This window comes from Pithys albifrons, chromosome 3, assembly GCF_047495875.1.
Source record: "Pithys albifrons albifrons isolate INPA30051 chromosome 3, PitAlb_v1, whole genome shotgun sequence".
Lineage (NCBI taxonomy): Eukaryota > Metazoa > Chordata > Aves > Passeriformes > Thamnophilidae > Pithys > Pithys albifrons.
Window position 1 is genome coordinate 74686305 of NC_092460.1, and position 14717 is coordinate 74701021.

Genomic DNA, 14717 nt, shown 5'->3' on the forward strand with positions numbered 1-14717 from the left:
GCAGGTCTGTACAACAGTTCAGCTACACCCGTGTCAGCGGCGGCTATTGTCCGGGACGAGCCGCCAGCGCTCACCGGGTGTTGGCGGCTTTAATAGGCGGTGCCAAGAAAAATAAAATCACCGCGAGTCTCTCCGATCGCTCCGCAAGTCAAACCCGCGGGCTTCAGAGCCCTGCACCGGGCAGTGGGGAACAAACAGGCAAGGAAGCGCAGCTCCCACAAGCGACACTTTGTCTGGTTTCCACTGAAGCAGCGACAAAACCTCCGACGCGCGAACAATGCCCGCTCCTGCTCCTCCCCGGCCGCCGCCGGACACCGTCTCCTGCCGGGTTGCCGTTCCCAGCGATGTGTTTTAAGGCTGTTTTGTTTCCCGTGAAACGCCAGCCTTTCCATCCAGCACCGGCGGGTAGAGCCGAGAGCCCGCCTCGGAGATGGGGAACCTGCCCCTGCCCCATCCCCTGGCAGCGGTGGGAGATGCCGGAGCCCGACTCGGGCATCGGCCGCCCTTTGTTGCGCCCCCGGGTGAGGGACCACTCCCCTCCGCCCCGACGGGACCTCCGACCCCCATCGCGGCCACTCACAGGCGCAGGGCGCTGCTTTCGCTCCCACGGGAGGCGGCAGCAGCCCCTCTGTCCGGGATGCGCTCTCCGCCGGCAGCACCGCTTCTCGCCCCCGCGCTGCCCCGCTCGCCCTCTCTCACTCACCCACGCCGTACTTCTCGTGCTCCGTGGGTATCCACATGCTCGCGACGTGCGAGCGTCCGGCCCCCCGCCAGCCCCTTCGCTGGGAGCGGCGGTGGCCGCAGGCGCGTCCGCTGCCCGGCTGCTCCCGCCGCGCTCAGCCGCGGCTGCCCAGCCCCAGCGGCAAAGGCATTGTTCGGGCGGGCGGACTAGCTGAGGCGCGCTCGCCGCCAGCCACTTATATTCCCCGTCCCGCTGCACGCCGGGGAACGTAGTGCCTCGGCGCGGCCGCGCCCCTCGTCCCCCGCGGCCGGGTGAGAGACTACGAACCCCGTCTGGCCCCGCGCTCCCCGCCGGGGCGGAGCGGGGCGGAGCGCAGCTCCCGGGGCCGCCTCTCGCCGGGGCGGTACGGCGGCGGAATGGCCGCGTCCCGTGGGGGTGCGGGGCCCACGCGGGGAGGTGAGTACGCTGGGGAAGGCGTGCGGGCACCGTTCCGCTCCCCCAAGCTCCCCGCGGTCCCGGCTGGGACGGAGCTGGAGCCCTGCGGGTGCGGAGCGGCGGACACGTGTGCGGCAGCCGGGAGCGTTGGGCCCGGCGCGGCATCGCCTGGTGCCTGTCGGAGCAGGATTCGGGGGGGATTCGCGGGCAGCCCCGAATCCGCTGGTTACAGGGACGTGAGTCGTGCTTCTGGTCCTGCTGGTGCCAGTCCTTCTGTCTCGTAGCAGAGCGCCGCGGTTGGCACGCGGAGCTGTGGGGAAAGGGAATGTTTCCAACAGCGAGTCGAGCTGGAGAGTGAGCTGGAGCCGGCAGCGTGCCAGAGCGGTGGGACGTGGAGCTGATGCTGTGGGGGGCTTTTTGACTTCTCGCATAAATCCGCTTGTCACCACAAACATACACAGACATAAAGCAAAGCAGGCAGTGCACAGCGAGGAGCACAAATAGGCTGTGAGGAGTTGCTGCAGGCATAAGCCAGGCATCGTAAGCGGCAGGGTTTGCATCCCTGTTGAGAAGCCTCTATGCCTGTGTTCTGCTAGAAGCAGCTTAGCTAGAGCTCACCATAGGTAAACGACAAGAATTCCTCGGACTGAACTGATCCTTGTGTGAGGAATCGGGGTGTTACAAGGCAGGAGCAAGAGCTTTCATTAAATCTTCTGGTCCTGTGGGAAGACATGAGCAGAAAAAAAGGGGGAATATGATGCTCCTCTGCAGGCTGTACCAGGTACAAGTTGTCTCTAAGGTGAGGATGTCTGTTTTAAAAAAGTGTTCTCCAATCCAATCATGACTCTGAAGTGATAGCTAGACATTTTACAGGATGATTCAGTTTGATCTGGATGAAAAAAATAGAGTTTAATGTTTTCACGTTTAAGAGAAGAAAATGGCTTAATTTTTCTTTTAGTTCAGGTTGGCTTTTAACCTCTACTGTCAAGGTATGTTGATTTTTTTAAGTCACTGATAGTGTGAAGGATACAACAAAAGGAAGGCATGTGCAAGCAGGCAGTTTCAAACCTGGAGTTAGAGCACATTCTGTGCTTGGCCCTTCTAGTTGTTGAACTTTGATAGTGGTCTTTTAAGTGGCATTTGTGTTGTTTCTCTAGTATCTACCCTTCTGTACATAAAAGTAATGGCACTTTATTTGCGCTAACAGTTAAAGCAGTGCTCTTGCTTATTTCTGTGTTGCAGTGTGTTGGCATAAACCGCTCATACATGAAAACTAGACCCTTGTAGAGCCCTTCCACAGTGGTGTAACTTCACTCCAAGGCAAAGCTGTGCTGTTTCATCTGTTGAAAAGGACATAGGCTTTTTTCTGTGCAAGTCTTCTGTGTAAAACCACATGTAGGTCTGTGGTCTGCTAGAGATGATGAGGTTACCCTGAGGTTTTTCCAGGTAACTCTTGTAAAGACACTGGTACTAGTCCAAAACAAAAGTTTGTTCCATGGGAATTCATAGGCCTATGGTGTTTTCCTGTTACTGAGCACAAACACGCATTGAAGGGATTAGAGAAATTTCAGTGTCTTTGCTCCCAAACTCACTGTGAATCCTATGTCAGATCATTGGAAGTCTCTAGGTGATGAAATATGTAAAAGTCACTATTGAAAATCTAAATAAGAGGTGTCAGGCTAAATTAACTTTCATATCAGCCTATGGACTTCCATGTACATCCAGGCTCTCCCTATATCTCCATATGACAGGTGTGCCAACATGCTGGCTGGGAGTCATAAAATTCTGCCCCAGCATTGTAACTGCTTTCTGTCATGTTAACCATGATGGACTTCAGCATAAGCAGTCTTGCCTTGGACAAAGACAAGACTATCCTATAGCTGAAAAAGCCTTCTCAAAATTACTGATTTAGAGCACAGTTGCTTAGGGTCAACAGATCTAAGAGTATAAATCTCATTGTCTATGGGCAAAGAAATACCTCACCCTAATATTTATCATTCCCTGCTCTGAACAAAATCCTTATTTGTTCAGGGTGTTCATTTCTACAAAGTTGTTCTCCCTGGCAACATCTTGTACTTACAGGTGCACCTGCAAAGGCATGTCTCTTACTTGGAGATAGCATATAGGAAAATTAAATAACATATTGTTTTCTTGTCTTGCTGTTACCTATTTACAGGAAAGCCTGCACTTTTATATTATAATCCAGAACTGTTACTTCCTAGTTAGTTGCCTCCAGCAGCCTTCACCAAGTGGTTTTTAATAAACATATCACTGTCCATAGTACAATTTCTTCAGACCACATTAATTATGCTACATATCAACACTTCCTACAACATCTGTCAGTGGATTTTAAAATGAGGTTTTTTCTGGAAGCGTGTCATCATTGTTTCATCATCAGTCTGACAGTTACAGTTTCTTACTCAAGGTCTTTATGTGCTTTTCAATGCATGCTGCCAGGGTGTACCATGCCAGAGCACAGCATGTCATTCTTATTCCTTCCATGTCTTTTTAAGAATATTTCATTTAGTGTTGGACAGTAAAATTTGATTGATCTTGTACATGTCTTTTTTCATTGCTACCTAGAGGATACTTTAGTGAGATTTGTTTTGTTCTTGATAGTGTAACAATCACTTCTTTTGTTCAACTCCAAAGTTCTGTTAAGGATGCTATGAGAGCTTCTCTCAAGTGTACCCCACAGTCATGGATCCCTCAAATATTAGCTGAATCTCCTAGTCTGTTAGCTGGACTTCCTTGCTGGCATCAACTCTGCCCGTGGCTGGACCGCAGGCCCCTTGCCCATCCTCTGACTCAGACCTTGTGTCTTTCCAGATGCAGGTTTCCTTCTCTCACTGGCTGCTCCAGTTGTACCTTGCTAGCAAATTACACATGCATACAGGGTCAGCTTCACTAGGAAGAGAGATACACCATGGTCCCTCGAGTTGCTGGTTTGTGGACATGCAGACCTTGAGAGTTGAAGTATCTTTAGGAGTTGCTGGCACTTAGACCTTGCAGCAGTACTACACATAGGAGAGAGGACCAAAAAAAGTAGTTAAAAAAAGGATTTAGTAAGAAGAAAGAAAAGACGTGATTAAGTGCAGGGTTTGATCAGAGAAGCATACCCACAAGCAGCCCATTTAAATGCAACTTGCCCATTTTTTCTTGCCCCCACTCCCTGCCTCCATTGTCTGGTGTTTATTGCACTCCATCCTTCCCTTTCTCGGTCTTGTCCCCTCTTCTAAATTTCCTGTAAATTGTACAAAATCCCACAAATGCCTTCTGATATTCTATCCACAAACACCTTCAGAAATACCATAATATATATGATAATCACACATTTCCCCTTTCTTATCAATGACAAAATTCACGGTGAACCTGTTCAAGGATGGGAGTAGTTCCTTTAATGGCATTAGTTCCCATAGTGACCAAATACATCTTATTGTCCCTGTTATCACCTGCTTCTTAATGTTTGTTTGTATGAAATCTACTGCTTTCCTTGTTATTTGTTGTTTCTAGTATACTGAATAGTCCTTAACCAAATGAAACAGGGAACCAATTGCCTTCCCATCCCAGGCTTCCTTATCCTACACCTCCTGTTCACATGAGCCTGAGTGAGTCCTTTACCTCCTTCTCCACGTATCCACAGCAGGCATAGTTGTGAATGGGGAGCTGCTGACTGCTCGCTGCCATGGCTAAAAACCCCAGCAAGGTGACAGAAAGCAGCAATTGTCCCAGCCATACAGCTGCCTCTTCTCATATTCACAAGAGTTCCTCGGATGTTAGACCTGCTTGTTTCTGTTTCGTGGTTTTAGAGGTTCATACCCCTCCTTAAACCCCCCACCGGTTCCAAATGATCACACACGTGGTTGCATCCTCATTCTTCCCCCCGCAGGGTGCTTTCAAGCATCTAGAGTATCACCAGTGATCTGTTTCTCAGATTAAATCTATTTATGCAATAGAGGATTTCAAGACCTGAGGCTTCCACCATGCCACAGATTTTGGAGAGACACAGAGAGAGAAGAGATTCCTCTTACTAGTAGGCATTATAAGCTCTGTAAAGGATCTTGGGTTGCTGCAGATTAATCATTGTGAACTGAACAATTAGCAATTACACCTGGAGGACAGGTTCACTGATTAATTCCAGAAGTGCAATGCAATTTATTTTAATACGATTACAAGAATGGATCTCCTAAAGCAGTATTATTTAAAAATGTTTTAAGAACCTTTGTTGTGATTTTTAATTAAAAATGCAATTGCAAAGTAATTTTAAACATTTACCTGATAAGCAAATTGATCTTATGGAGGACTGGAAATTACTAAGTTATTTTTGGTAAAATCACCTTTTATGTTCTTCTCTGTCTGAAAAGTAAAAGAGCAATATTCATTCATGTAATTGTTGCAATAATATTCTAGTGTTTTTAGCCTTCACAGCACATTTCTTTAACAAGTAGCAGTGGGAACATATACAATGAAACTAAATATTTCATTAAATGGGTACTAATGGATTAATACAGTAAGTGAGGGATTGTATTGCTTGGTAATACAGATCTGAGCTGCCTGTGGTTCTGCCATAATGTTACAAATAATTGTGTTGCAAATGTGCACTGTATTTTATCTGAAGACAAAGGCGCATCCCCACACCTCGCCATGAATACGTAACTCCTGTTAGCACAGGGTATAGGATGTGTTGTATTCTCCAAAAATATCCAGTAAAGACTTGCCATTTGTTTTTCTCTGAATTCAAAAAACTTTCATAGCTTAAAAGCACAGATGGATGGCCTTTATCTTTGTGTTCCATTCCAGTCGTCTAAGCCAATTCTTGCTTGCTCAGTAGCAGGTAAAGGCTTTGATACATGAGCAAACTACCAAGTATCAGCTGCTCTATATACTAACCGAAGCTCATGTAAAAGTAAGCTGCTTCAGACTACCTGGTGAGCGTGTACACAGGTTAAACATAACTTGTTTCCATGTTAAAGCTTTTAAATGGTTTGAAATATCTGCTCAGGTCTTCTGTTAGGTGCAGTGGAGCAACCATGATTGGGGATTCATCAATGCTCAGGTTGATGAAGACCTTTAAACTGTTTCTGAATTGGCAAATAACCTGATTCTTACCCAAAAGGCTTTCTCATCACTTGAGGAATTAGAAGGTGTGGGCATGCTTTGTTTAGATGCAGAGGTGTGGTCTAGAGGGGTATTAAAAGTTTTTCAAATGTTCTGAGTGTAGCACATACGCCAGGGTAGTTTGTTATACCTTGTTCACTGCTTTGTTTTTATTGGAGGGTACTGGTTTTCTGTAAGAGCTCTAAAGTTGTAGATTCTTGTTGCCAATGGTGCCTGACACAAGGTGTACCTTTCATATGAACAGGTGATAGAGTTCACCTTTTGAGACTAACCGGATTACTTGATAAAAGGAGGCAGGATTTAAACTAGCATATGGTTATAGTAAGAGTGAACAGTAAGAAAGAACGTAAAGAACTTAAATATTAAGAAATTGCAAACATTAAATATTTTAACTTCAGTATAGGTTAAATTCATGTCTGTCCAAACAGCCTTCATACTTTTCCCAGCCCCATGTTCTTTCTTCCACCATGTCCTGTCTTGAAACCTCTGCTAGAACTCTGCATCTTTGTGTGTAAGTCTGCACTGTAAAACTGCAGTTGTTCCCTGACTGAGGTTTTTACTTCACATTCTCGTCCACAAACTCCCAGCAGGCTGAAACCGGGAGAAAAGCCTGAAAGCATTTGAATGTCCTTCTATGGGCCTTTTAAAGTAGCTTTAAATATTGCATCAATTAAAGCCTCACACAATGTGGGAAAGAAAATGACATTGAGTAACTGGAAAGGAAAAATGGGGTAAGTTTTGTGCAACTTCAAAGTAGGTCTGTGCCTGTGAAGAGTGAGCACATAAGCCTGACCAGTGTCTCCGTGAAGTCAGAGGAGTATGTTTGTGTAAGTACAGGTTCTTTGCAGAATTGTTGTCTTGACTTAGTCGGCACTTAATTACAGTCACTTGAGCGGAAAAGACTAGTGTTCAATGACCTGATAATTGTTGTGTTAAATGATGTATTGGTCAGTACTATTGAAACCACATAACCAGGTGAAACTGTGCTGTGGCATCCCTGCCCAGGGCGGAGGGGTTGCAACTATATGATCTTTTAGGTCCCTTCTAACTCAAACCATTCTGTGATTCTGCTTAGATTGTGATATAATACGCAAATTTTGTAAAGGTGCCAACCTGCTATACAGTAGGGTTAGGTAATTTGGGGGTATGCAAGCAGTTTTCCTCGATAAGAATATGCCAGATACTACATAAGAGTACATATCTATTGTGTGTAGCTATTTATCCAATACAGTTTCATGTTAAGGAGTTTTTCTGACCCACTTGGTTCCCTGTAATATAAGTAATAACACTTTTTTTTTTCTGTACAAATGTGGAATGCTCAAACTACTTCATAGAGAAAAAGGTACCCATATTTGATGCCTTTGTTATGGTGTGGAGCCCGAAGTAATCAGCTGGAGTCTTTGTTGATTTCTCAAAACATGTTACATGTTATGACAGCCAAATGACTGCCAACAAAAATATTAAGTAAATTAAAAGGACATTTATGTTTGACTTTATGATCATTTTTGTATGATCATAAGGGATTTTAGATCATCAGTGTACAGCAGTACATGTTAACTTTTAATGTTTTGGCACTGTAGGAGATGGTATAGTTGCAAGTCTGATATCTGGATTTGATCTCAAGGCCTGGATTCTCAGTGGGTATTTCCCCATGATCACTGCTTGTTTGCCATTCTGTCCTAATGTTCTGCTATAGTAGATCTCTAAATGAGAAATTGTACTAGGTGCTGTGTCAGTGGCTTCAGTATTCCAGGGACACCTGTCTGTTCTTGTAATAAGTTTTGTGACTCAGAGACAGTAACCAGTGTCAAATGGCCCGGCTACTTCTTTTGATTCCTGTTCATTGGTATGTTATCCTTCCATTTGTCATCCATCCCAGAGGAGTAGCTACTTGCCCTCTGTAGTTGTGGAAAACTGAAAACCTCTTTATCCCTCTGGTATTGAAGCCTTATAACTGAATATGCCATCTGTTTCAACCTCACAAGTTGGTGTGTTATGTTTTGGCTCTGTCCACCCATACAAACAATAAGGCACCATAGATAAAGGCAATTGATGCCACATTTCCTGCAACTGTATGACTCGGCTTCACGAACAAAGATCTGGAAAGGGCTCTACCCACGTGGGTGTGCCCTTCGAGCCTGTGCAGTGGATATTTTAGGTGAGGCACAGCGTGCTCGGAGCTGGCCTCACCCTTTAACTCCTCAAGTTCATCTGCCATGGCCGAGTGAGCTTGGACAGTGACAGTGAAGTCCTTGGGACTAGAACCTACAGCCCCAGGTATTCCCAGGAGGTCTCCCATCCAAGTACTAACCGGGGCTGACCCTGCTTAGCTCAGACGGGATCAGACGGGATCAGATGTCAGGGAGGCATTTAACTGCCTATTCCCTGCAACTATATTGCATAGTTTGACATTTTTGTTTAGGATTACATGTAGTCAGTCTTCCCACACCAAACAACCCCTTGGTTTAGACCCAGGTGTCTCTGCTAATGGTTGGAATGAGTTTTGTATGTATCTGGTCTCCAGGTGAATGTAGTTTATGTGCCCCCAAACTGATCTCTGAGCCCATGCATAAAGCAGCTGGAGGATGATCAAGGGCTGCAAGACTCCTGTGTGGGTCAAGGCTGTGCTGAGATGCCAGAAGAGGGACAGGACTGGTGGGCAGCACAGGGAAGCATGGTACAGCACCTTGCCATCCAGGACCACTGCCAAAGTTCACAGTGTGTGCCCCAGTCAGGTCTGGCACTCCCACAGTGGGAGTGCACAAGGCTCATAATATGAACACAGGAATGGTTATAGAACAAATCTGTGCAGTTATAAGTGATACTGCTATCAGCGGAGCATTTTGCTGGTTTTGACCAGTGTGCCAGCACTGAATTTTATTATGATTCAGTAATGCATGAGATGGAGTTTTTTCTCTGAAGGCCATATTGTAACAGAAAACATCCTGCTGGAGGTTTTAATTGATTTTGTCTTATGTAGGATGAAAACATGCAGCCTGTGTTATTACTGTACTAATTTAATATTCAAGAGCCTGCATCTGTTTATACAGTTAGCAAAATATTGCCTGAAAAAAACAAGCAACTTGTGTCACTAATGTAAACATTGTAATTCTGTTTCTTGGGGAAATTAACTTCAATGATTTTATCATCCATGTCCATGAACTACATTAGTAGTATCAGTTAGTAAGCATATATCGTACTTAAGAGTTCAGATCTGTTTCATATGTTTCATGAATGCATGAAGGAAAAGAAAGAAGTCTAGTATCACAAAAATAGTTATTCCAATATCTGGTATAAATTCAGAATATGCTTATAGAAAGTTTATATAGCCTGCTCTGAGATGTCCCTGAGATCTGTAAGGCATAACTATTTGATCTCTGACTTAAAAATACTTTCCTCTGAAAACAGTTTTCAAAAATTAATGTATAAAGGGTATAAATAGTGGATTCTTTGAAATACAGTCAAAGCTTTGTTTTCCTGAACCAAGATATCAATTAGGCTGAACTATGTTGATTCACATCACTGCACACTATAACGAACATTCCTTTTGAGCCGTTTTGTTTTCCAGTTTGACTACCAATTTATGGAGGTTAGATTCTAAAAGTAGAAACAACTTATTTTGCTACTTTCTGTCTGGAAAAGCTCCAGTTCACTGAGAGAGCAGCAACACACCACAGAGCTTCTAACATCACAGGAACTCTTCCCTCATACTGATTCTTCAGTAAGTGAAAAATTCACTTAAATAATTCAGTCTTGAAGACTTTCTGGGTATCAGGAAGCTAATCAGAATACCTGAGAGAAATTTCAACCTGTTCTGTCAGTATGAAACCCACACACCAGGATCTCAGAAATGGGACGTCTCAGGATGCACTTTGAGGTTAGTTCTAATTTATATGTCTGAAAAAAAAAGTGACATTTAAAATAAAAATTTAATGGTAATTGTTATTCTCAAATAGTTGCCTTTTTCAAGGAAAGTCTACCAGTGGAAAAGTTATAAACCCTGTGATGCAAGTATCTCAGTTAGCATGGTAAAATATCACATCATAATAACATTGGGATCTCTTATAGGAACTGCTAAAGGGGGCTTTAGGTTTTTCAAGGAAAATCACACAGCCATTCCTTTAGCTACAGAGTGTAAAGCAATTGTTTAAAAAGACCATGAGGCAATTCCTTTACCATCAAGAGGATAAACATGCCTGGGAATCGAATCCTGTTAGAGGAAGAGGACAGGTAACAAGAAAAGGGAAATCCTTGTAATAAAGAATTATTGACCACTACTAAATCATGATGACAAGAAGTAGAGAGTAAAGTAATGAAGCTGTTTCGCATAGCAATGTCGGCATAAAAAATACTAGGCTTAGTACAGTAGTTGCTAAAGACACTGCAAAGATAAATTGTAGCAATTAAGTATTACTATCTTTATTAAAGAGGTTAAGACTCCTTTCTGTGAGAGCTGTCAGAGTCACAGTAAGTGAAAACTGAGACATGCCTATTTCCAGCTTGCTAGTGTTTGCAGAGGATTCAGCAGAACGATGGCAGGTCACATGCACAAGGAGTAGATTTGCATGCACATCTTTACTTGTGACGCCTTCCAGTATGTATTTTTTAAAGTTTTGAAATGACGGTCTAGATCAGCTTGGCACAAAATTGTACCTTTTTTCTTTTTTTTTTTTAAGTAGTTAGTTTGCATGTGAAAATAGCAGTAATTTAATCTTTATTCCTCAAATTTAAATCAACCTTGTTTATGCTTTATTGTGGTGTCTTTGATACACCTTTGTACTAAAGACCAAGTTAAAATTATTTTTATTTATTTTTATTATTTGGATGATAAATGCAGAAGAAGAACCTAGATAGTCACTTCTGTCCTTCCATTTCGAATTCTTGTGTTGGATATTTTCTTCCTCTTCTTTGTAACTAAACATTCTGAGTTTCAGCCTACATAATTACCTTGTTAATCTTTCCAGATAATAGAGTTAAGGTTTAATCACTGCTTCTAATCCCTTATTTTAGTACATAATGTGGATCTCAGCTCTCCATGTCTGCCATATCATGTGATCACACTAAACTAAGAAAGCTAATCAGAAATTTTGCTTAACAATAGTCATAAGAAATCAGAGAAACTCTGAAAAGTGTAATAAAAAATATTCAGAATTTAATTCTGAAATAGATAAATATTGTTTCAAATTTGTAACTAAGATATCAAACCCTGCATTTATACACTAATGTAAGTTGTGCCATTTACCCAGGAATGAGGCATTATGTGGCTCTGAGCTTCCAATAAAACCTGCTGTAGTATGTTAAATATTTATAAATTGCATATTAACATCAGCACTTAAATATCATTATGAATACTTATTAGGGTCACTTTCATTAGTGTGTGTGGGCATGTGTGTCCCTCTGTGTGTGAGAACAGTAGATTTGCTCTGGTCTTTATTGATGTAGGGGTTTATCTGGGCTGAAGCAGAAAGAGGACAAGCAGTGGCATGAATCTGCTGGTGAACTGGGTAATAATGTAGTCTATTATTTAAACATGATCTTATTGGCAAGCACATTGGTTTTGTTTTATTAAAATTCCAACACTTCATATTCTTATTAATCACTTTCCCACTCCTTCTATTCACTTGTGTTCTGATGCCTGTGCTCTGGTACCCATAGCAACACTTGTTAATGCTAATGAAACTGCAACATCCTAAGCTCCCCAACAGAGCAGCCCTGTTAAATATGGCTATTAAGCACAGTTGTATTTCTGTTAGTTCCAGCTCCCAGCAGACACCTGCTCTATAGAAACTCTGTCCTGAGTTATTAGGATTCGGTAATTCACAGCTTTTCTTAAAGTTGTCATTTGACTGGAATAAAATTCTCATATTCCCAGGCAGCGGTTGCTATAGAATATGTATGGTTTTTGTCAAACTGACAAGGTTTAGCTGTGGGATTAAGTATTCTTTTGAAGTGCTCATTTGCATTCATTGAAAAAACAGTCAGGGTTGAGACTGATTGATCTTTGAAGAAGCTACAGGATGTGTTGTTTCCTAGACCACATGGACATTTTAACTAAATATTGTTCATAGTGTGTTAACAAGCAGAAGTAATAGCTAAATAATTCCTCATGAACTCAGAGTCAATTCAACTTAATAGAAGTATTTGAGCATTTTAATATATCAAGGTGGGTAGATGTTTATGTACCTTCACTCTTCTTTCACTAAAAAATTTATTGCATGTAGTATTTGTGAGGATGTTAACAGGCTGTTTTATTTCCATTATTCTGAGTTTTGGTTTGGAATATTGTTTATTTGGCAAATCATTAGTCATCCATCTTTTATACTCTAGAAAACAAAGGAAAAATCCTGTAATCAGAATAAAATCGCTTCCAAGAATATGACCACAAATTAGGGAATGTTGCTGTGCCAACAAATAGATGCTTCGGTGCCAAGGCTGCAAAACAAGGAGGTTGTCATGTGTGTATTTTGATTGTCAAACTGATCCTTCTCAATACTCTTTCATTGTAGCTCCAAAAAAATTATTTCAAGACAAAGCTTTAAAACTACTTATTTCCTAAAGACTTTTAAATGCAGCACTGTTTTGTGCAGAATTGCCTATAGGAATCCGTGTTGTTTCCCCAGCGTACCATATCTGGGAGTGTGGTCATTTTGATAACTAAATGGTTTTGCCATGTAATCATTCTGAACTTGGGGGAGGGTGCTCTGCCTTTCTGTTTTCCTGTTGGCATCTGTTGTGCTTTTAGTGTGGAGTGCCAGGTTTGCTAGGTGTCTCCTGTTTTCCTGTCATTCTTTATCCCCTTTGTTCTTTGTGTGTCTAAAAACCCTTCTTTTGCTTATTGTTTGGACTCCTTTGTTTGCCTGTATGTCTTTGTTGTGTTCATTTTTGTTTTAGGATCATTTCAAGTTCTTGTGCTAATCTCCTCGTAGTATTAACCAGCTGTATTAATGAGATAATAAACCAGACTTGTTGGTAATGAATTGATTCATTCAACTACTGGATTTAATTAGAAAGACACTTAACATTCCAGCAGATGTTCTTATTTTGTTTCATTATCCTTGTGTTACCAACAGTGGGCTTATAAATATATATTCTTCATGTTTGTATTTACATTGTAAACTCTTCAATCTAAGGCCTTGGTGTTGTGGCGCAGACTACAGAAAATGACATGAAACCTGTAAATATGTCCTAAGCAAAGTTATATGAATTCTTTTTTTGTCAGTTCTCAGACTATGTGAAGTCTTGAATTTTCAGAATATTCTTCATCTAATAATAAATTGTTTAATCTGTTTTAAATGAGATAGATTTCTTCTTCCCTAGTTTAAAATCCTTGTATTTGGGCTTAGCTCCCTTCCTTCTGGTCTTGTGGTTGTCATTCCTTTTTCTGTAATGGCAAAGCTTCAGAAAGAAGGCTATGAATGCCCCTCTGCTCAGCATTCCCTGCAGACTAATTTAGGGAGTTCTTCCGTCAGCTTGCTGGTTGCCTGTCGGAAGGGTCTGCCACTCCCTGAGCTCTGGCACTCGAGTCACAGCTGCAGATTATGCTCTAGGGCCAAGCCATGTGAGTTAAGAGTTCTAACAGTGAAGTTACTTCATTTATCTGAAACCCAGAACCTTCACATTCTAGTTAGAGAATGTAATTTATGCAGCAGTGTTCAGTTATCCCCAGATCTAGTCAGAGCACATAGTTCAGATAGCAACCAAGAAGAACTGAACACAAGAGCTCATACTGCATGTAGTGAGTCACATGTGCCTACGCTGACAACAGTGGGTTTTGCCAACTGATGCCAGTGCTGGGGGTCCTTCTTAGGAAGCACAGTGGTAAAATCTTAGGGGTTTCTCTTCTTTTGTGTGCAATGCCTTTGAAGAAACCTTGCACACTTTAAAAGGCATGCTTACATTTAAATTGTATGAAACAGCTGAGGCTGTAAAGCTGAGGAGAGAGGAGGAAGCTGAGATGAGAAGAGAAAGATTTTGTTTTACCTTGCTGCTTCTCACTGTGCACTCCTTGGTTTGCTCTTGCATTTGGTGGACTCCTGTGTGACCATTTTCAATGGTATTGAGCAAAAACAAAGTAGTGAATGGTTCTGTCTGATAAAGAGTTGAATTGACTCATCCAAAGATTTGGCAAGCGTAGGAGCCAGCAGAAGCAGAAGGGCAACAGTACATGATTAGGAATGATAGGATAAGATGGAGAATAACAGGATAACAAGACATCCCTATGCTTCATGGTGGCAGCAACTCATTACACTGTTAAAACCATCTCTGAAAACTTTGCCTTTCACGACTCCTGTTCAAATGCTAAATCTTTTCTCTTTTCTTTCTGATAGTCACATCTGTTGTATCAACCATAAAATTGTATGGCATATTGCCTTGTGATAATTGCATGTGTGATTGTGCAGGTGGAGTACCTTGCCACTTCTACTGTAGTCTGTGTTGTACGGGTGTGGGTGTAGTGTTTACTTAATTGTGCAAACTAACATCG

General features: G+C 42.3%; 2 protein-coding genes across 5 annotated transcripts in view; one reads left to right on the plus strand and one right to left on the minus strand.

Annotated features, from left to right (window-relative positions):
• The window catches only part of DOCK4 (dedicator of cytokinesis 4), a 250323-nt gene extending 249345 nt beyond the window's left edge, over positions 1-978 (minus strand). For all 4 annotated transcript variants that reach the window (XM_071552419.1, XM_071552417.1, XM_071552418.1 and 1 more), the window contains exon 1: positions 704-978. In XM_071552419.1, the coding sequence (XP_071408520.1) occupies positions 704-740 (37 nt within the window). In that variant the 5' untranslated portion in view covers positions 741-978. The remainder of the gene's footprint in view (positions 1-703) is intronic.
• A 96-nt stretch (positions 979-1074) lies between these two features.
• ZNF277 (zinc finger protein 277) overlaps positions 1075-14717 on the plus strand; it is a 57086-nt gene continuing 43443 nt past the window's right edge. The window contains exon 1 of the mRNA XM_071552420.1: positions 1075-1138. Coding sequence (XP_071408521.1) covers positions 1099-1138 — 40 coding nt within the window. The 5' untranslated portion in view covers positions 1075-1098. The remainder of the gene's footprint in view (positions 1139-14717) is intronic.